This window comes from Simochromis diagramma, unplaced genomic scaffold (assembly GCF_900408965.1).
Source record: "Simochromis diagramma unplaced genomic scaffold, fSimDia1.1 OVJJ01000313.1, whole genome shotgun sequence".
NCBI lineage: Eukaryota > Metazoa > Chordata > Actinopteri > Cichliformes > Cichlidae > Simochromis > Simochromis diagramma.
Window position 1 is genome coordinate 1,168,782 of NW_024387372.1, and position 24,028 is coordinate 1,192,809.

Below are 24,028 nucleotides of genomic sequence, written 5' to 3' on the forward strand. Positions count from 1 at the left end.
CAAATGAACCATTCCTCTGCAGATGATCTGTTAGCTGTTTGACAACTACTCTTTCAAGGATGTTGTTCACAGGCAACATACAGTTCCAGTGGCATTTTTGCTAAATTTAATATAGTCTGTGATCCATCCAGTCAAACAGATGATATCTTCTCCACATGTAGATTCAAAGCAGTCCTGAAGGGTCTTTAAGTCTCAATTGTCAAACTCGCAAAAACCTTTATGGATACAGGCTGTCATTACACAAGAAGCCAACAATAACAATGACTAATGTGAATTGCCTCTGCAAGTAATGTGGAGGTATTGTAAAAGCTATCAGTGCAATATTGCAGAAATGTTCCTTCATAGTAACATATGCAGGATTGCATGACTTTCAGTAACTAACAGTACAGTTTTAATCTTTTGTTCCTGCCACTGAACATCGCTATCTGTCCAAAAAGTTCTGAGGCGAGGTGCTGCTGCACTGTGGAAGCAGCCATGTTTCTGTGAAGCACATACGCCCAGTCATCTCATTGTCTCACATTCCCAAAGGTTCTTACTTCTTTGCTTTACTCCAGCTCTGCAGCCCCTTCTTCAGGATAGCAGCCTAATATTTGGTATTGTTTACACCAGGTTGTACAGGCGGGCAACAGAGAGAAAGAAAGAAAGCAGGTCATACATATTAAATGAAGTAATTTGGCATAACCAAGCACAAAATGTACTTGGTTAATGTTCAGAAGAATTATGGTTGTGGTTGAAAGAAACCAACATCGACTGGACTGGAAACAGCCTGTAACTGGTTCAGATTTATCTAAGCAGCTGTAATTATCAACCCAGACCCCTCTAACACAAGGTGCTACCTTACAGTTGTGACCAGGGATGGTTTATTTTCATGCTGATGTCTGCTTTAACTGACACAATAAAGTCTGTTATCATACCAAAGCCAAGCGTCCTGTCTGAAACTGTGCTGTGTCAGCGTATAGCAATTTAACACTCAGCTCTTTCTGTCCCTGTTAGCTAACCCTTCACACCGTGGGGTTAATGCTTGTGTCCTTCTAATGAGGAGTGATCGACTCTGAGTATACATTACCATTAATGTTAGAAAGACCCTTTATTAAAAACCTATTTCTATCATGATATCTTGCAGATTTGCTCTGTTTCAGTGAAAAAGCCTTTCTCTTAAGTAAACTCTTTACTCCACAGAAACGTTCATCAGCACTTGACAAAGTAAACTGATAAAAATACAACAAAACTGAAGTTTGAGTGAATAACTACCAGACTTTGCTGTTATGAGTTGAAATGCATGTTGTAAAACTCCAGGTTACTTCCACAGTACAGAGACAAGCAGTTAGTGCTGTTTGTTTGATCGGTGCCTCTGAATGTGATGGTGAATGATCTGTGTTAGCTCTGCAACAAGCTGCTGATCTGTCAGGTCCCTGCCTGTCGTCCTATGGGAGCTGGGTGAGGCTGGACTGGATAAGTAGGAGAGGATGCATGGATGGGTAATAATAATTATAATAAATAATCTGCCAAAGTAATACAGTAATAATGAAGAACACAAAAGTGCCCCAAAACTTCAGGCAACAACAACAAAATCAGAGGTCCTGAAAACGCCAAACATGTTTTCACTATGTGAAAAACAAGAGATGTTTATGCTTCAGTTGAAAACTGGTTGACTTTACATGTATGACATTTATGATTTCATTCATGATGCATGAAGACTGTTACACGCAGTACTGATGTGTACGAATATATGTGGTGTTTGGATTAAAGTACACTGATCCTGCTGTGATGTGGGCTGATGCACTGTGAAAGACAGAGAGACTGAGAGGGAAATACAACGATGCTGAAAGAAAAAGATTTTGAAGAGAAATGCACGACACTAGAATGAACTGCCAATAGAAACATCCCTGCAGCTTTCTTATTCTTGCTCTGATTATAACTGCTGCTGCCAAATCAATTAGATAAAGTTGTAACCACAGTTATTGTGGAAAGATACATACATTTAAAATGTCCTTTTGGAAAATAGATCGTCCTCATGGAAGTCCGCAAATAGCGGAGGAACAAAACTGTTCAAATGTGTGTTGTCTTTCTGCTTTTTCTCACAGGTCTGATTCGTTTGCAAGAGCTTATAAAGGCGCCTTCACGGTACAACATCCGGTTAAAGATCCGGCAGTTGCCTGCAGAAACCAAGGATGCAAAGCCACTCTTAAAGGAGATGAAAAGGGGAAAGGAGTTTCATATTATCTTTGACTGTGGCCACGAAATGGCTGCTGGGATACTGAAGCAGGTACGAATATTTGTTGTTGTATTTTGTCCTCTTCTAAATAAAATAACCACAAAAACTCTCAGCTCCTAACCAACTGAGTAACAGCTGAGCAGTTTAAAATAAGTCTGTCCTGCAATTTCAACTTGTATGTTGTGATGGACGAGCAGTAAAGCAAAGTCAGGCACAGCTTAGAGTCGAAAAACAAACTTGAATTAAACCAAAAAATCTAAATCTTGGGCCCATAAAAGATGTCAGAGTAACTGAACTCAACAAACAACACTGCTACCCCAAACAAACTGACCTAAATGGCCTGTATTTATATAGCGCTTTACTAGTCCCTAAGGACCCCAAAGCGCTTTACATATCCAGTCATCCATCCATTCACACACTGGTGATGGCAGCTACATTGTAGCCACAGCCACCCTGGGGCGCACTGACAGAGGCGAGGCTGCCGGACACTGGCACCACCGGGCTCTCTGACCACCACCAGTAGGCAACGGGTGAAGTGTCTTGCCCAAGGACACAACGACCGAGACTGTCGGAGCCGGGGCTCGAACCGGCAACCTTCCGATTACAAGGCGAACTCCCAACTCTTGAGCCACGATCACCCGACCTACCCCAACGAGACAAAGGGGAAACTTAAATAGTGACTGATCAGCCCACAAAGACACAAAAAGGGGGAAAACACACAAAAACCTGACTGAAACTATCCCAAAAGGTTGATTCTGTTCATCTGGATGTTTTCAGAATCATCATCATCAGGTGACTTCTTCAGTCTCAGCTGACTGCAGGTTTGTTGATCGTTAATAGAGTAACATAGTGTACACTCTTAAGTGCCAGGAGGATTCCCAGGATTTATACATCGGAGAAACCAAACAACCTCTGGGGAAGCGGATGGCACAACACAGAATCAAGGAAATGACCTCACAGCCCATTGTTCATTCAGTGGTGCTAGTTTACGTCATTGTGCAAATAAACGAAGAATACAGTATAATGTGATTGTAGAAATAAATTAATTCTAAACCAAAACCAATTCTTTACTATCCTGTAAATTAAATCCTATATTTAAAGAAAGACAAATATAAGTGTAGTGTTATGTAAGAGTCTCTATTGTAGCGCTGTGATGTTTGGTAGATGTTACCCACGATGTGTGGCTGTAACTGCAGCCATCACAATGTAAACAATAGTTTATTTTGATGTATTTAAAGCTGTATTGATGTTTGTGAGCTGGTTCCAGTATTTCCACACTTCAAATTCTTTGCATTGCTTTTGGGCAGTGTTAGGATAAAGCTGTAGTCCTGGGCAACCGGTTACAAGCTCATCTTGTAACCAGAAGGTTGCCGGTTCGATCCCTAGTTCTGTCAGTCTCGGTCGTTGTGTCCTTGGGCAAGACACTTCACCTACTGGTGATGGCCAGAGGGGCCGATGGTACGACATGGCAGCCTTGTTTCTGTCAGTCTGGCCCAGGGCAGCTGTGGCTACTGTAGCTGCCTCCACCAGTGTGTGAGAGTGAGAGTGAATGAATAGTGGCATTGCAAAGCGCTTTGGGTGCCTAGAAAAGCGCTATATCAATGCAATCCATTATTATTATTATAGTCTGGGCATCTGCAAACCACTGTTGCAATGCAGCAACATCCAGGGCTGTGAGATGGTCATCTCAGTGGAGGGAGGCGGGAATGGTGGAATTTGGCACCTCTCAACCACTTCATCTCTTTCCACTTCCAGGCTCGCTAGCCTGCGACAGCAGACCCATTCCACAGTTCCACTCCACAAACTGCCAGAGTGGGTCATTTTCACTGTGCCAAACAACCCAAAAAAGTTATCTCTAGAAGAAGTTTGGTTGTTTGTCTAGTTTGTAAGATTTGACAAAAAAAAGCATTTAAGATGAAGTTTTATTGTTTTACTTATTGTGAAGGTTTATCACACTGTCCACCTCCTCTTCACTGGACCTGTAGCCTTTCTTTCTCATCCACCCTGTTGTATGTTAGTCTAAAACCTTTAACCTCACCACTTCTGCTTTTCAGGCCTGTAACCCATTTTAGGTCTGAGACTCTGCTCCAGTGTAGTTTGCAAAGTCTGGACTCTGCTCAGTTCGACTAAGCTTACGCCTCTGCTGTCGACAGCTAGCGACCTTCTCTACATGTCCTATCATCAACTCTGCTCTGGTTCAATATTTCAACCCTCACTCACTCAGCCCTGTAATATTTATTCATCTCTTATCTAACTGCAGTCTCCTGTTATCATGTTTGTTTATCCACTCTGAGGAATCACAGCCAAAAAACTTTATTTATGATTATATTGTATTAAAGCACTGGTTGACCCCCCCGTCCAGGAAGCCACAGTCTGCGGTCAATCGGCTGCGGCCAACTTCCCAAAAGAGAGGGCAATCTGTCTTAGCAGTTCACAGAGTTTAATATGAGAATATTTAACATGTTCAAAATAAAGATTCAGTTCAAATTCAGATGTGCACCGATCTGACGGGTTAAAAGCAGTCGGGGGAAGCTGCTCGTTTTGCAGACACTCCGCTTTTGTACTGATATGTCAGCAGGATTCTAAGTAACTATTCAATCAGTAAAACACTAAAGATTCTACTAATCAAACCCAACTCTCTTATATATTTATCTATCAGTGACATCCAGCCAGCACTGGACCAATGCCTCCAAACTGCAAATGAATGAGCGAATGAGCGAAGCCGCTGCTCCCGCACTGACTGTACTGCAGTCATTTCTTCTTTTACTGTTATGCTGTTTTGTGGATCACAAGGTTTAAAACTACTTAAACACACACACACACACACACACACACACACACACACACACACAAAGTAACTCCACCAGAGTGCCTATTTCGGGTCACTTTTGCCGGTCCAAGCCCGGATCAAGGAGCAGGGTTGGAATTGTGACATTAAAAAAAACAATAATTGCTAAAAGAAATTTAATCTAAATAAACGTTTTTTACTCATCCTTACATGATGTTATGTTTCTCTACTACAACGTAGGTTGAAATTACATTAGCATGAGCAATTATGCAAAGTAGGCGATGACATCATTTAGCGGTTTTCCTTACTGAGGAGTTGGCAACACTGCGAGGGAGGAGGAAGGTAGTGACGTGGCATTTTCAAACCATATCGTTTTATCCTTCCGCAATGAGAAGCAAAAATTTCCAGCTTACTTAGTTAATTTAAGTCAACTCAAATAACCTGAGTTAATCAGCTCTTTGAAAAAAAAGTACTGGTGACTGACTTAAACTGAGTTCTAATAACAAATTGATAAAAACTGAGTTCAGTCTACTTAATATGTTTAATTAAACAGAATATTAGATTTTACAGTGTAAAAACAGACTGGTGCTGCCGGCATCTTAAAGCAGCTGTTAATATAAATAACACAGAATTGAATTAAACTGCAGGACTGTGGTAACTCACTTAACAAGCATTCATAATTCTCCTGCCTGAAAGATTTATAAAATATTGAGGCCGACACGATTCAATTCCTGTTCTCTGTCACTCTCCCAGGGTTTTTAATCAGTGTCATACTGCTAGATTGCTGGGGAAGGTCAAGGTTGCCTTTCATTAATAATGTCAGAAAGAATCACTGCTAATGACAAGTAATGAAAGGTTTGAGCGTCTGATATTCTCATTACGTGACTCACCAATTAGTTATAAGTACTCATAGCAATGAAGGTGTCAAATACTTATGCAACCAAATACTTCCAGTTTGTGTTTTTGGGTTCAAAAACCAGAGAGACGTGGTGTTTACAGACAGAGTGTCTCAACCTTTCTGATACCCCTGACACTGAGTTTGTCCTTCTCTCCTGGATCACCTGGAGCTTTCTTTAGGAGCCTTCCCAGCTTTGACAAATGTCCAGTTATGTTAGTTTTTGGTTGTTCTTGCGTTTTTCAATTGATTGAGAAAAAATGTGATTGGACTGTTATTTAAATCTAAGTTAATATAAATGTAATGTAAGTACTCCAGAAATATCAGCGACTCTTCTTATAATCATGTTAATACTGATGTGTAACAGCTATTTTCATTTCATTGAATGTGTTTTTCTGTTAGTTTGTTTTCTTTTCCCCAAAGAAGAATGTTTCTGGCACATCCAGGATTTTGTAGTATGTGAGTCTCCACTGAGGCTGGGCTGGTTTTCAGACTGAGCTGTGGAGTGTTTCTCAAGGTTTCTCACCTGTTAGCAGCAGCATCATCCCTTCCTGTCCCCTTATACATCCTCTGTGCACAGCTGTAGACTGTGGTTTGTTTATGTACCGGAGTAGGTAATCCCAAATGGAGTATACAGTCATCACCACACAGCACAGACACATACAAGCAGCTCCTGATGATCCAAACCCAATAGCCACACAGTTAGTTCGGATCGTAACAGAATAATACAGAGTAGGGGTTCATTTTTTGGAAACACATTACCTTTGTAAAGGTGTTATTACCACTGCTGAATTTTGTTTCCTAGTAGAATGTATGGCTGTTACAGGCAGGTGAGGGGAGGCTGAGTCATACTGAGTATAAGCATGACAGAAGTCTGATTTTCATGTTAACTTCAGCATAAAATAGAAAATGGAGTTGATGCAAACCAAATTTTCCCCGCTGACCAGATTTTGTTATATTTAAAAAACTAAATAATATAATTTTATATATATTAAATAAATTATTATTTATTTAGTGCCAGATCACAACAATAGTTGCCTCAGGGTGCTTGATACTGTAAGGTAAAGACTCTATGATATTTGAAAGAAAACAGAAAAAAAAACCAAATAATTTGAGTGAGTGAAAAAATCTGAGTGAAGAAGAAACACTCAGTCCGTTGTGGGAGGTTTTAGACCCAATGTTGAAAGCAGACCTAAAATGTTCTGGTTCCACAGAAGCGGACCTGGAGGCTGAACCCATGTGGAAAAGAAATAGGAAAAGACTTGCATCAGCCTTAGCTTGCTTCATATAGTGAATCATATAAGGCTTATATGATTTACTCGTTTCTGATTACTTTCATATATTGATTTAGGAAGTATCCAAAACATACAAGTTTCATTTATAATATTCTTTCAAGGGATCTTATATCTGTTTTCACTCTTGTGTGCGTTTCACACAAGACAGATACAAACTGTATAAGATTTATAGATCTTTTCCATGTGGGAAGGCTCTGCTCCCATTCTACTTTTAAAAGCCCAAGGAAGCACAACAGTCTGAAAGTGCTCTGTGGTGGTGATCCAGTACTATGAGGTCTTTAAGATAAGGTGGGGACTGATTATTCAAAACCTCATAGGTGAATATAAAAATGTAAATTTTGAATCTAGATTTATCAGGGAGCCAATGAAGTATGAACAAAATATGCAGCAGCATTTTGGATCAGCTGAAGGCTTTTCAGGGAGTTTTTTGGACTTCCTGATAATAATGAATTACAGTCGTCCAGCCTGGAAGTAATAAATGTATGAACTAGTTTTTCAGCGTCACTCTGAGACAGGATATTTCTAACTTTAGAGATGTTGCGCAAATGGAAGAAAGCAGTCTTACATATGTGTTTAATATGTGCGTTGAAGGACATGTCCTGGTCAAAAATGACTCCAAGGTTCCTCACAGTGTTACTGGAGGCCAAGGTAATGCCATCCAGAGTAAGAATCTGGTTAGAGACCATATTTCTAAGATTTTCAGGGCCGAGTACAATAACCTCAGTTTGATCTGGATTTAGAGGCAGAAAGTTAGCGGCCATCCAGGTCTTTATGTCTTTAAGACATTCCTGCAGTTTAACTCATTGGTGTGTGTTATCTGGCTTCATGGACAGATAATTTAGGAGTAATCAGGATGCTACAACACCAGGCAGACGCTGCAAAGAAAGCCCTTACAACATGTGGTTATCCCAACTGGGCCTTCATCAAATCAGTGAATATGGAGAGAAAAGAAGGTCTGACACCAACTTGGGGGAAAAAAGAATGACAAATGGAACAACAATTAGGTTTTGAGATCCCTTTCTGGGCCCTTAATGCCCACTCACATTTTGCACAAGATGATCTCAATAGGTCACATGATGGGATGAGGTAACGGCTCACAGTGGTTTCACCTCAGACCTCTGCTGAGAATGACCCACACCTTTGTCACAACTTGGCTTATGTGATGAGACAAATTCTCAAAAGTGGGTCAACGACCCTCTTAACCTCCTAGGACCAGGCGTCCACATGTGTGGACATCACATTTTGGGTTATTTAGACCAAAATACTCAATTATGTTCTACATGGGACTGATATCCACGTACGGGGACATTATACTGCTACTGTTCTATCAACATTTTAAACAAATATCCTCATATGTGGCTCTCATTTTTCTTAAAAACAAAAATAAGGTAAAAAGAAAAATCTGGTAATTCTTTGTTTTTACATTCATCGGGTCCCAATCAGCCCAAATATCAAAGAGAAATTAAAAATGCTGCTGTGGAAGAGTTCGGGTCTTAGGAGGTTAAGGGACAATCCCCATAGGATTTAAATACCTGGGACTCTCCACCATTTGGTTTTAGAACTGAAGAAGCTTCTTCGACGACAGCTTCAAGAAACTGAAACAGTCCAGTCACTTTCATTCCACGCTCCTTACACTACCATGACTCACAGCCTGTACAGACATAGATGTAATGATATATCTGTCATGAGTAATTCTTTTGTATGCAGTGAAGATGTAAAACTATTAACAAGATCATAATGTGGGAGTCTGCTGCTCATATACAAATATGTCTCCCTGCTTTGTCTACAAAGCCGTGACATTATTTAAAGAACATTAAGCGTCTTGTCCTCTCTTTGTGGGAGTTATGTTCTGCACGTTACCACGCCTTCTCACACTTTCAGGGGTGCTTGGCCAGATGGGATGTAACATCTGTCCAACATGTTATGGGTCTATGCATGATCAGTTGGAGATGCATTTCTTCAAGGGTTGTTCTCATACTGACTCTTTTCACCATGAATTAGTAGAAGCTCTGTTTCGGATATCCAGGTTTTATGCTCTTTGTCTTTGTCTAAGCCTTTGAATACAACTAGCAATTACAAATATATTACTTCTTTTCAAAACACAACTTACTAATGGAAAAATGTGTCAACATTTGGCTTTATGCATTCAGTGAGCTAAACGAAAGGCATTTTCAGTTAGATGTAGTGTTTTCAAGCCTGAACCTGGTAATGAATAGCTGATAAATTTAGCTAATAAAGCAACTTGACCTTTGAAATGTTCAGCTAACATATCATGTAAGTAAATAAATACATACAGTTGTGGCCAAAAGTTCTGAGAGTGACACAAATATTAGTTTTCACAAAGTTTGCTGCTTCAGTGTTTTCAGATCTTTGTGTGAGTTGTTTCTGTGATGTATTATAATTATTAATTACAAGCACTTCATACGTTTCAAATGCTTTTATTGTCAATTACATAACATTTTTGCAAAGAGTCAATATTTGACCAGTGTTGGCCCTTCTTTTTCATAACCTCTGCAATTCGCCCTGGCATGCTGTCAATCAACTTCTGGGCCTGACTGATGGCGACCCATTCTTTTATAATAATGCTTGGTGTTTGTGAAAATTAGTGGGTTTTTGTATGTTATGTTTGTTTACCTCTTTGGGATTCATCACAATTTGTCAATTGGATTAAGGTGTGGAGAGTTTTCTGGCCATGGACCCAAAATTTCAGTGTTTTCTTCTCCGAGCCACTAAGTCATCACTGTGGCCTTATGGGGCGGTGCTCCATCAGGCTGGAAAAGGCATCGTTCCTCACCAGACTGTTCTTGGATGGTTGGAAGACGTTCCTGTGGGAGGATGTTTTATTCATGGCTGTGTTTTTTGGCAAAATTGTGAGTGAGCCCACTCCCTTGGATGAGAGGCAGCCCCACAGATGAATGGTCTTAGGATGCTTTACTGTTGGGTGAGACAGGACCGACGGTAGCACTCACCTTTTCTTCTCCAGACAATCTTTTTTCTAGATGCCCCAAACAATTGGAAAGGGGCTTCATCAGAGAAAATGACTTTACCTCAGCAGGCCACCTTCCAAAAGTCTTCACCTCACTGTACGTGCAGATGCACTCACACCTGCTGCCATTCCTAGCAAGCTCTGCACTGGCGGCACTCCAATCCTGCAGCTGAATCATCTTTAGGAGACGGCCCTGGTGCTTGCTGGAGTTTCTTTTGTGCCCTGAAGCCATTTTCACAACAACTGAACCTCTTTCCTTGAAGTTCTTGATGATCCAATAAATGGTTGATTTAGGCGCAATCTCAGTAGCGACAACATCCTTGCCTGTGAAGCCGTTTTTATGCAACGCAATGATGGCTGCACGTGTTTCTTTGCAGCTAACCATGGTTAACATGAAGAACAATGATTTCAAGCATCACCCTCCTTTTAACACATCCAGTCAGCATGACATCATGATCTCCAGCCTTGTGCTCATCAACATTCTCACCTGAGTTAATGAGAAGATTATTGTAAAGATCTCAGCAGGTCTTTCTATCGCAGCGATGAAGTGCAGTGGTGATGAGTTTGTTCGGATTAAGTTTATTTTCATGGCATCAAGGACTTTGCATTTCATCTGATCACTCTTCTCAACCTTCTGCAAATTGTTATCATAAAAACAAACTTGTGAAAACCAAAATTTGTGTCATTCTCCAAACATTTGGCCATGACTGTACATACAAATGTAGATTAAATGCTGTGCTGAGCTGACCCCCAAATATCTGTTTGGCTAGAAAGCCTTTATTAGTTCAGTGCAGCTTTTTCTTTGGTGATGCTAACACAGACAAAGGGCTTGATGTCCAGTTTAGCAGCTGACTGGTTTTTGCTTGCTTACACAGTCAGATTCTCGCTGGTAAATGAAAAATTTGAAGCCAGATCAGCGCTTTGGTGTCCTTATATAGAGTTTGGTACATGCGCCGATCCTTATATGCTACTTTAATGTCTGCTGTTTGTTAACATCAGTGATTAGCTGACTCTATTTCTAGGCTACTATTAGCTAGGGCCGTTGCTCACTGTTGATGCTGGGAGCAGAAGAGAACAACTGAGGCAAGGCGTTATAGTAATTATTCATCTAATAGATCATAAAACAATCTCACAGAACAACTTTGAACTTCTTTTCCTCAACAGTATGACAGTAAGAAGTCAGGTTATTTTTCCACTAGAAGAAAAGTGTTACATGAAAATGTGCCACATTCAGACTCAGAGTCTTGTGTGCTACAAGCACAATGAGCACATTTGGTTTTGCTTTTAGAAGATGTATTTAATGTTACAGGAACATATCCGTCTTTGTGATGACATAATGCAGTAACACAAACCTTTGCATATTCAGGGATTAGTACTCTGCAGACTGCTCTGTTATTGAGAAATGTTAAATCGTTTTACATACCATGTTTACACTTTCACGCACTGAAAACAGTTTAACACTGGAAAAATATGTTTTTGATTTTTTTAAATAAAAATAAACAAAAGCAGCTCTTTTACAATAGCTCCACTCTGCAGTGCATAATACTACTTGTGAATGTTAGTTTGGTGATGCTAATGTTCCAGATGTTCCACAGAATTATGCATATTGTACTTTAGCAGTATTCTAAATGTATGATCACCCTGGGCGCTGTGTCCTGCCTCACATGGTTGTGTTTTTGCTGGGCTAAAGCAGTGTAGCACAATATATGCCTTCTCACATTACATGGTAACACAGCGATGTAGCCTTATAAAACAGTGTGTGTGTGTGTGTGTGTGTGTGTGTGTGTGTGTGTGTGTGTGTGTGTGTGTGTGTGTGTGTGTGTGCAGAATATGACAAAACATTTTATCTGCTTCCTGATTTATTTATAAATCTCTCCCAATGTGCCCCCTTCTGTCACTGTCTTTCTTAGGCTCTTGCCATGGGGATGATGACAGAGTACTATCACTATATATTTACCACACTGGTAAGTAGAGTCAGAGACTGTCCTGCACAGTCATTTCTTCATCAGATCAAACTCACAGTTCCATATCGCCGGAAAGATTTGTTGCATGGTCAAAACATTAGATGGTGCAGCTTCTCAATCTTCATTTCCTTTATTTTTCTTTCAGTGGGTGATTCATTTTCCAGAGCCAAAGAAAATAATATCGCACTACTTTGTAACATTAGAACAAAGAACTGATCTTATTTTCTCTTGGTTTATCCTTCCTTTATCAGCTGATGATATCTTTTAATATGAATATTCTTCCAAATGTTTCTTCATTCCATCATATTTTTCCTCCTTTTTTCTGCTTCCTCTTTTGGTTATTGTTTGTTCATTTTTCTTCTTTTTCATCTTTTTCTTGATTAATATTTTAGTCTTATTGTGTAAAAAGTGCTACTAATTCCACCCTGAGCTATGGTATGTATGTAACATACAAAGTATGTCGCCTTGTGACTGAGTCTTGCAGTCTTGTGTAGTCTTGTGACTACAAGACCCAGCTGTACATCTGCACCTAAAGGTCAAAGGTCACTCTTTGAGGATGTCAGTGTTCAGATTTTGAACAGAGAGGACAGATGGTTTGAAAGAGGAGTGAAAGAAGCATCTGTGTCCACTGTGAGAGACCATCTTTGAACAGAGGGCGTGGCTTATGACACCAACTGTCTGCCATCTATAATCCAGTTTTGAGATCCTTCCCAGAGGCCTTAACACCCACTCACATCCTGGGTCAGGTCATCTCCATAGGTCACATGTTAGGGTGAAGCATTGTCTCACAATGTCTTCAGTTGAAACCTCTGCTTATAATGACCCACACCCTTTCTCACACCTTGCCTCATGTGATGAGTCACACGATCAGTAGTGTGTCAACAAGCCTCTTAAGGAACAACGCCCACTAGGGTTTAATTATCTGAAACTCTCCACCGTTTGGTTTTAGAACTGAAGAAGCTTCTTAGATAAGAGATGAATCATCTTCAAGAAACTTGAAGAAGTCCAGTCGCTTTTCTTTTCAAGCTCCTTAGATTACCATGAGCTGAATGATGGAGAACCTACACAGACACATTTGTTTGGAGATATCAAAACTGAAGAAATTATTAAATAAAATGCACTGTTGTAATTCTATTCATCAGTGCTTTATTCGATGATTTTTCTTTCACAGTCTGGATATTTAATTAAATGATGTGGCAGATTAATAAAAGATGAGACTGAGATGATGACATGATTTTTCATCTGGTGATCCAAGGCATCCAAACTTCATTTGGGCACGCATCAGGAAAGAGGCAGGTGCTTTTCTTTAACTATCTCCTCACATACTTTGAGCCAAACAACTTTAATTTTTAAATTTCAATTTTATTTATACAGCGCCAAATCACAACGACAGTCCCCTCAAGGCACTTTATATTGTAAGGTAGACCCTACAATAATACATACAAAGCATTTCAAACCTTCAGCTCAATCATTTCAGACATTTGGAACAGTATCGCTGCTTTTGGTACACATAGGGAAAAAGCTAACTTTCAAAAATAAAATTTCTTTCATTCAAAGTAAATATACTTTAAAAAGCTTTCTATAAAACAATTTTTGCCATGTACACAATGACACTAGTATTTGGCAAACTGCTAGTGAACATGCAGTGCTGACGAATGACAAATAACAACAACAGATGACATTTTGTTAATGTAATTTTTAAATTTATCATTATATTCTTTTCATTGTAACTTTCACAATAATGACTCTGTTTCTGCTGCCAACTGGTGAAATAATTTCAGAATTAGTTCAAATGACCCATTGCTCTCGCCCCAACCGGTCGCAGCAGATGGCCCCGCCCCTCCCTGAGCCTGGTTCTGCCGGAGGTTTCTTCCTGTTAAAAGAGAGTTTTTCCTTCCCACTGTTGCCAAAGTGCTTGCTCATAGGGGGTCATATGATTATTGGGTTTTTCTCTGTATGTATTATTGTAGGGTCTGCCTTACAATATAAAGCACCTTGAGGCGACTGTTGTTGTGATTTGGCGCTGTATAAATAAAACTGAATTGAACTGAAATTAAATTGTTGTTGTCTTCACAATAGCAGTCCTTCTTGACAGCTCGTTAAAATCTGTCACATTAGAGATCATATGTGTCCTAACCTTGCCTTTGGTTATCTCAGAATAAACTTCCTCTCAGTATCTACATAACAAAATGCAAGATCCACAAATGCCTGTGTGTACATGTCAAGGTCAAAGATTTGACTCAGATCAAAGTGTAAATGCTCCGTCTCACTCTCCTCCTGGAAAGGCTGTTAGTGCTGTCTGGGATCAAAACGCTGTCACTCTTATTCTTTTTCTCTACTTTACTTTTTTTTTGTGAATTCCCTGCAAAGAAAACGTACTGCAAATGCAATATTTGATTTAAGGGTGTTTATTCTAAATTATCAGTGCCTTTGTATATAGTACTAAGAGAGGAACTATGGTATCCTAAAATTTTTCTGTGTGGAAGTCAGGCGTAGAATAAAAGTCTGTTAGGTGGTGCAGGACATGTATAAGGACAGCAGTATTGAGGTGGAGTGTGGGGTAGGAGTGGCATATGGGTTCAAAGTTGAGGTGGGATTACAGTGAGGATCACCTCTGACCCCTTCCTTGTTTGCAGTAGTGATGGACAAGTTGACAGGTGAGTTGGGTTTGTTGAATTAAACCTATAATAGACTGACGAACCTGTCCAGGGTACACCTTGCTTTTCAACTTATAGCAGGGATAAGTGGGGATAAAATGCTACATATAGTTTAACATTGTATCTATTCTTTCCAGGATCTGTTTGCACTGGACGTGGAACCTTACCGGTACAGTGGTGTAAACATGACGGGTTTCAGGATACTCAACACCGAGAACAGCCAGGTGGCTTCTATCATCGAGAAGTGGTCCATGGAGCGACTGCAGGCTCCACCGAAACCTGACTCCGGATTACTGGACGGCTTCATGACTGTGAGTTTGGACAAAGTTCATGAATGTACGATGAAGCACTTTGCCAGAGTTTTGTTCACTGACATGCAGATGTGGACCCATGGTCAGTTATTTATTGATCTTTCTCAGAAACTGTTGTCATGGTGAGGAAGGAAATGAATGATGAAAGTAGGGGATTTCTTTGTTAATACAATCTGTAATTAAATGTGATGCCACAGGCTGTAGACTTCTATCAGACTGAGACAGAGCTACATTAATTTTTGCTGTTGATTGCTTCTTCAGTTTTGTCAGCGCTCTAACCTTCAGTGTGATGATATGATGCTTCCTTCTATGCAAGCTTGAAGTTTTACTCACGATTCCCAGAGAGGCCCAGACCTTCCTCTCCCCAGCCACCTCCTCCAGCTTATCCGGGGGAACACCAAGGCGTTCCCAGGCCAGCCGAGAGATATAATCTCTCCAGTGTGTCCTGGGACTGCCCTGGGGCCTCCTCCTGGTGGAACATGCCCGGAACATCTCACCCAGGAGGCGCCCAGGAGGTATCCTTGTCAGATGCCTGAACCACCTCAGCTGGCTCCTTTCGATGTGGAGGAGCAGCGGCTCTACTCTGAGCCCCTCCTGGATGGCTGAACTTCTCACCCTATCTCTAAGGGAGAGGCCAGCCACCCTTCAGAGGAAGCTCATTTCCGCTGCTTATATCCGCGATCTCGTTCTTTCGGTCACTACCCACAGCTCGTGGACATAGGTGAGGGTAGGGGCGTAGATCGACCGGTAAATTGAGAGCTTCGCTTTTACACTCAGCTCTCTCTTCACCACGACGGACCGGTGTAGCATCCGCAAAGGGCAGCCCTGGCAGAGCCCATCACCCACCGGGAACGAATCCGACTTATTGCCGGCAATGCGAACCTAGCTCTTGTAACGGTTGTATAGGGATCGAATGGCCCGTAGCAATGGGCCAGACACCACATACTCCCCGAGCACCTCCCAAAGGACACCCCGAGGGACATGGTCGAATGCCCTCTCCAAGTCCACAAAACACATGTAGACTGGTTGGGCAAACTCCCATGCACCCTCAAGTATCCTTGAGAGGATAAAGAGCTGGTCCAGTGTTCCACGACCAGGACAAAAACCGCATTGTTCCTCCTGTATCTGAGGTTCGACTAGCGGACGAACTCTCCTTTCCAGCAACCTGGCATAGACTTTCCCAGGGAGGCTGAGGAGTGTGATCCCCCTGTAGTTGGAACACACCCTCCGGTCCCACTTCTTAAAGATGGGGACCACCACCCCGGTCTACCAGTCAAGGGGTACTGCCCCTGATCTCCACGCAACAATGTAGAGACGTGTCAACCAGGACAGCCCTACAACGTCCAGAGCCTTCAGGAACTCGGGGCGGACCTCATCCACACCAGGGTCTCTGCCACCAAGGAGTTGTTTAACTGCCTCAGTGACCTCACCCCTGGAAATTGGCGGGTCATGTCCCTCATCCCCAGACTCTGCTTCCTCCTCGGAAGACGTGTCAGTGGGATTAAGGAGGGCCTCGAAGTATTCCTTCCACCGCCCGAGAATATTCTCAGTTGAAGTCAGCAGCGCTCCGCCAGCACTATACACAGTGCAGGTAGAGCAATGCTTTCCCCGACTGAGACGCCAGACGGTTTGCCAGAATCTCTTTGAGGCAGTCCGAAAGTCTTTTTCCATGGCCTCTCCGAACTCCTCCCACACTAGAGTTTTTGCTTCAGCCACTGCCTGAGCCGCATTCCGCTTGGCCTGTCGGTACCTGTCAGCTGCCTTCGAAGTCCCACAGGCTAACCAAGACTGATAGGACTCCTTCTTCAGCCTGGTGGCTCCCTTTACCTGTGGTGTCCACCATTTGGTTTGGGGATTACCACCACAACAGGCACCAACCACCTTGCGACCGCAGCTCAATGCAGCAGCTTCGGCAATGGAGATGCTGAACATGGTCCATTCGGACTCAATGTCCCCAGTCTCCCTCGGAATGCTGTTCAAGCTCTGCCGGACGTGTGTGTTGAAGATCTCGCGGATTGGGGCCTCTGCCAGGCGTTCCCAGCACACCCTCACTACACGTTTAGGTGCACCGGGTCTGTCCAGTGTCCTCCCCCGCCACCTGATCCAACTCACCACCAGGTGGTGATCGGTTAACAGCTCAGCCCGACCTGTGGCCTAGAGGGTCCTGGTGCCACGTGCACTTATGGACACTCTTATGTTCGAACAAGGTGTTCGTTATGGCCAAACTGTGATTTTCACAGAAGTCCAATAACAAAACACCGCTCGGGTTCAGATCAGGGAGGCCGCTCCTTCCAATCACGCCCCTCCAGGTCTCGATGTTGTTACCTACATGAGCATTGGAGACTCTATTGTCCAGTAGGACAATAGAGTCTCCAGGTGGAGCACCTTCCAGCACCCCACCCAGGGACTCTAAGAAGGCTGGGTACTCTGAACTGCCACTCGGCGCATAAGCACAGATGACAGTCAGGACCCATTCCCCGACCCTAAGGCGCAGGGAACAAACCCTCTCATCCACCGGGAAGAACCCCAACGTACCAACAGCAAGCCGAGGGGATATTAGAATACCCACCCCGCCCGTTGCCTCTCACCAGGGGCAACTCCAGACTGAGACAGAGTCCAGCCCCTCTCCAGGAGACTGGTTCCAGAGCCCAAGCCATGCGTAGAGGTGAGCCCGACTATATCTAGCCGGTACCTTTCAACCTCATGCACTCAGGCTCCTTCCCCACCAGAGAGGTGACATTCCATGTCCCTATTGCCAGTCTTGGTAGCCGAGGATCAGTCCTCCAGGGCCTCCGCTCCTGGGCGCCGCCTGGCACACAATGCACCCGACCCCTATGGCGCCTCCTGCCAGTGGTGGGCCTGCGGGAGGATGGGCCTATGTCCCCTTTTCGGGCTGCCCCATGGACTAAGGCCCGGCCACCGGATGCTCGCCCTCGGGCACCCTCCCCGGCCCTGGCTCCAGGGCAGGGTAAACTGTTCCCTCGATGTTTTCCTCATAAGGGTCTTCTGAATCGCGCTTTGTCTGGTCCCTCACCCAGGACCAATTTGCCATGGGAGACCCAACCAGGGCCCCCAGACAACATAGCCCCCAGACAACATAGCCCCTGGGATCCCTAGGACACACAAACCCCTCCACCATAAGGTAGTGATTCACGGAGAGGCAGACTTCTTAGGATGTATATTCGCTGGTTTCTCTTACCATAATGTCCGAGGCAGCTTGCTGGAGTCAGGCGGTCGACCTTTGTGACCCGAGTTCCATCCAGGCGTGATGAGAAGCATCTCTGTCGCTGTGATCTGAAACGTCTCTGATCAGAGCACACTGTGTGTAATAGCTGTTCCTCCATACTGTTTACTGGGAACTCGGCCAAAAAGTGTCAAACCAGCAGAGACAAGGAATGGGAAGGGAAATAAAGTAATGGAGCAGGACAGAGAAATGAGATGGTGGGAGGAATGAAAAAAGAAAAATAAAGATAGAAAGTGGGTGAAGGGAAGTTAGGAGTGAAAGTCCTTGTGTTATATTTCCACAATGACTGTTGAGGTGTTATATGTTAGGCCAAATGTAGCCATTTGGTCTGATGCCAGTTGGAACGCACTGGCAGCACTGGCAGCCGCACCAGCAGCAGCTGATGTTGGCTGCTGATTGAAAACATTAGATTGCCTCAGGAGAATAGCAGATTGTTTTTTTTTTTCTAAGAGCAACATCTTGCTGAGTCATGTTTCTGGATTGATATTGGAAAGTGGGTGTTACTCAGTTTAAGCTGTTTTGTTAGATTTGTGGTTCAATCAATAGTTTCCCACTTGAGACCTAAAATGGACTGTGTGTGTAATAACTGGACATTTTCACTGAACACTTAAAGCTTAGGGTGTTTTTATTGCTACTAGCTTCCAGCAGAAGCAGCAAGTCCTACAGTCGTGCTGATATCTCGAATCCATGGATAAAAAAAAACAAGCTAAATAATAAGGTCTTTTCACTTTGTAGTGCACCACAGAGATTAATCAGACAAATCAAGCTGTGCAGTTATTTTTGGATCAGTAACAGGCAAAGATTTATGTGTGTGAGGAGTGTGCTGTGACCCTGCTCATCAGTGAATTAATAGCTGATGTTAGCTGGGGATTGATTAATTAGACAAATGGCAATCAGTTAGCAGCTAAAGCATATCGACATGACGGGAGGTTCCACAGCTTCATCCGTGTGTCGTGTTTAAGGTTCCATGTTGCATATCAAAATGACAACTTGAAACAAAATACTGTAACACGTTTTCTTGATGTTCTAAACAAAGCATTACAATTAAATCCAGATGTTCATATGGAGTTCTGGACACAGTTCATGCTCTGCAGTATGGAGTGGTAGAGAAAACTCTGATGTTGCTGTGTACAGTTTTATGTTTGGATCTTTACTGACAGCTCAGAATATTTTATCAAAAGGAACTCATGGCATTACGACATCAACGGTTAAGTTCATAAATGTTTTCAACTTTGCGTCTGTACAACACCAGAGCGGATTTTTAATTACACAATCAAGATTTGAAGGAAAAGCAGAAGGTTTTGGTGGTGTTGTTGCTGCTGCTACTAACAGGATTGTGTTCCGCTTTCAGAATGATGCAGAGGACCAAATCTGAGTCTCCTGCATTGGTTTAGGATGTTTACTTTAAGCAAAAAAGAGAATGTTACAGATCAAATAAATTGCTCTCATTTATCCACTTTATTCCACTCAATTTAGCACCGATCAAAAACTGTGTGATCCACAGACCTCCTCTTCCACTCCACAGTATTAATGTACTACTTACATGTATATCACCACACAAGTACCTAGAAAAAATAAGCATTTCCACTATTTTGTGAGGGACACATCAGCCTAATGTTACATGAACCTTATTTAAGAGTAAAAGCACTACATGTTACTATAAACTTATCCATAAACATATCCATGCCTTTGTGAGCTCCAGATTAGATTATTGTAACTCACTCTACTCTGGACTCCACCTCGCTCACCTCCAACGATTACAGCTCGTTCAGAATGCTGCGGCTCGTCTCCTAACCGGAACTAGAAAGTTTGGCTCCATTACTGCAGTGCTCCCTGATTTACATCGGCTTACTCCTAAACTTCGTATTGAAGTTCTGCTGCTTACGTTCAAATGCCTAAACAACCTTGTGCCTGACTATCTCACCGACCTCCTCAGTCTCTATACTCCCAGCTGTTCTTTACGATCATTTGGTCAGTTTCTTCTGGCCCAGCCCAGGCACCGTCTGAAGACTAGGGGTGGTCGTGCCTTTGCCTCTGTAGCATCAAACCTTCCTGCTACCATTCGTGCCTCTGACTCCATTCAATCCTTTAACCCTCTCAGGCTCAAATTAAACTTTTTGTTGCTAATGCACAACCAAGTCCTGCAGTGGTACTTCTGAGTAAAAAAAACTCATAAAATATGTATCTGTGGTAATCAGGTTGTTAGTTTTTAACTGTTGCAAATCGGCAACGCCTGCCTTGAGAGGGTTAAAGCACGCTTGAAAACTTACCTATTTAACCCGGCTTTTCCTACTTGTGAATTTTCACCGCTCACTAACTGCTGTATCGCTACTCATTTCTCAGTTCTCCCTATCTCTACTTATTAATGCCTTTGTTTACCTTGTTTTAATGACTTACTGTTCAGTGTAATCATTTCCTGTTTATTCCTTACTGCGAAGCACTTTGGTGTACCCTCGGTTTTAAACATGCTATATAAATCAAATTGTATTATATATTACCATTTGACTCCTTAATTTGACTCTTATAAGATTAACAGAGTTTAGCAAAGAGATGCCCCTAAAACTAGCAAACAAACAAAAAAAAAGATTCAGGCAGTGACAGCGCATCAGGAAGGAAATACAGGAAATTCCCACGAGTTCTAGACTCATTCATTCAGTTAATAAAAACAGTAATTTCATTTTCTACCATGTATATGTGTAATATATTTTTTATAAAAGTGCCAATAATCCCTAAATACTTAATGCAAAGTTTTTGTTTAACATGTCGAATTGAATTAATGCTGAAAATGTGCACTTCAGTCACATCGTGTTTGATTTAAAATCCCTTTAAGAAAAGCCAAACCTGTGCCATTACAATATGTGGTGATGTTTGTAAGAGGCACAGCATTTCCATGAAGTTCAGTCAAATTAAATTTCATCTTCTTCTGGTCTTCAAAATGTGCCAGGAGGTTATACTGTCTCATTATACATTATTTAATACATTACACCCCATGAGACAAGAGGTTCAGACCAGAGCAATCGATGGTCATTTTATGTTTCTCCCATTTCCAAATAATCACGTCAGCTACGTCAGCTTCTCACCAACGTTCTTGGCATCGGTCTTGTTAGCTATTCTAGTATTCTGCAGGTCTTGTCCCTGACATCTTTTAACAGCTCTGTGGTCTTGCCCATGATGATTATGTGGACAGGTGTGGTTTATACACTTAATGAAGTGAGATCAGGAATATCTGTAATTGATTGATTGACTGTAATCTGTGTGCCACATGGGCACACAGCCAATCTGTGGGAGCCAGAATTCTGGTTGGGTCAGAGGAGATCAAACACTTATTCTCTCAATAACATGCAAATGAATGTCTAATTTTATTTATAGCTGTAAAATGAGGCCTGATTCCATTTCATTGTGATGAGTTTCACCTCTGTGCACAGCTGAGCATTGACTGAGTCATTATGACTATTCGTTCTTTCATAATTCTGAGGACATTTAAATGAGAAGCTCAAGCTGAACATTCTTGCATCCATGGAAGATGCATTTACAGGACGAAGACATAGCTGACAAGTACAGTCCAAGACTGCATAACTCTACCAAGACTGATAATTCCCTCCAGACCATGAATGTTTTCAGTCCATCGAACAAGAACAAGGTTTGTGGCATTTTCTTGAAAAGATTGACACGATGCCTCAGATCAGGAAGATGATTAAATAAACTCATAAAGATTGTATTATTTTGCAACTGTCAGTGTAGGACAAATCAGATAAATTAACTCTGCACCTCTTACCTTTATGTCACCTTCAATTAATCAGGTGGCAAAGAAACGCTGCCCTGAGTTGTGGCTTAACATGCACAACGTGAGTGACCTTACAAGCACCATCGCCTCATTACCATAGTGTCTCTCCGTGTTAATTGCCTTAGCTGCTGTCTGATTCACTGTGTGGCCTGCAATTTTCAAAGTGGTTCAAAAAATACTTGGGCATGTCTGTAATTACTGCATTTATTTCTTTATCAGAAGTTAGGCTTGTCATCTGTGCAAACAGGATGACCTTTGAGCCATCAAGGTCATCTCTTTGTTTGTTGCTGCTGCTTTGTATTCAGAGTCACATCATTGCTGCTGAATCTCTTTTATTGTCATATTACCATAAATATGCTACAGATATGGGTACATTTAAATGAGGCTGTGATGGAAAGCCGTTTTCTTTTTGACAGATATTATTTAAAGTCAGATCCAGACATCAGACATGTTCATATAATCTGAGCTCCACTCGAACATGCGTGATGAACTCCAGGACAGTGTGGCAGTGAACCTCCTTACATTTACTGTACAGAATGTATTTTATTTAAACACAGAGGATCATAATGCTATAACACACACACACACACACACACACACACACACACACACACAGAAAAGAAACCCAGGAAACCCACTAAGAAGCAGCCAACATGTAACATTTTGATGGCACAAATCTGTATGAATGCTCAACATGATTCCCTATTTTTTTTCGGTTTTTATACATAAATGTTTCAGGTTATTAAACAGATTAAATATTAGACAAAGCTAAAGCAAGTGAACAGAAAATGTAGTTTTTAAATGAATGATTAATGGGTGTTTATGATCAATGGGTAAAAATCCAAACAGGGAAAAAGTGACTGTCCTCTAAACCTAATAACTGGTTGGGCCACCCTTAGCAGCAACAACTGCAATCAAGCCAGAGCCAGTAAGTTTTTTACAGAGCTATGGGGGAATTTTGGCCAGACATTCCCAGTTCACCCTCTCTGTAAGATTGGGTCTGCCAGTCTGTTCAGCATCTTCTCCTGCCTCTTGATCCAACTCACCATCAGGTGATGATAAGATGACAGCTCAGTAACTGTGTTTACCCGAGCGTAGTCTGATGATACAATAACAAAACTGATAATTGACCTGGACCTAAGTTGTCCTGGCGCCATGTGCACTTATGAAACCTTTGTAATGGACAAACTGTGGTTAGCAAAGAAGTCCAACAACTACTTGGTTTCAGATGGGGCTCAGAATCACACCCCTCCAGGTGACACTGTCATTGCCCACGTGAGCGTTGAAGTCCCCCAGCAGAACAATAAAGTCCCTGGGTGGAGCATTCTCCAGGCTTACGGTGGAACAGGTTCCAACCCATCTCCAGAAAACTGGTTCCAGAGCCCGAGCTCGAAGGCTGACTATATGTAGTTGGCATTTCCCAATCTCACACACCAGCTCTGGCTCCTTCCCCACCCGTGAGGTAACAGTCCATGTAACACAAACCAAACTCTACCTCCTGAGTCCCAAAAGGTTGATTCTGATCATCTGGTCGTAGCGTTTTCAGTGGGAGAAGCGTTCTTCTTCTTCAGTCTCTACCTCCTGATCCACAGTTACCCTGTTAAGAGAAATGTTGGATTTCATCCTTTGAATGAGCCTAGTATGAGACTTGTCTTTTCGCATGCAAACAATGCATAAAACATGGAATGGTATTGGTCAGCTCTTTGACGTAGGCTAACAATGGACACGGACCTTTCTTTGTCTGACCAGCCTAACTGGGACTTTAAGAGATTTTTTTTTAAATTCCTGTACCAAGTTTGCAGTTTGGTTTTCAAAGACTCTGAGATCAAGTGTACTTCCTTCTCTCAGATCTTACTAAATGTGGATATTAATCCCACAGCAGTAGCTGA

The 24,028-nt window shown here is 42.1% G+C and overlaps 1 protein-coding gene across 4 annotated transcripts in view; it reads left to right on the forward strand.

The window, feature by feature from the left end:
* The window catches only part of LOC120719346 (glutamate receptor ionotropic, kainate 2), a 330,887-nt gene that overhangs the window by 123,292 nt on the left and 183,567 nt on the right, over positions 1 to 24,028 (forward strand). For all 4 annotated transcript variants that reach the window (XM_040008464.1, XM_040008466.1, XM_040008467.1 and 1 more), the window contains exons 5-7: positions 2,085 to 2,266; positions 12,090 to 12,143; positions 14,938 to 15,111. In XM_040008464.1, the coding sequence (XP_039864398.1) occupies positions 2,085 to 2,266; positions 12,090 to 12,143; positions 14,938 to 15,111 (410 nt within the window). The remainder of the gene's footprint in view (positions 1 to 2,084; positions 2,267 to 12,089; positions 12,144 to 14,937; positions 15,112 to 24,028) is intronic.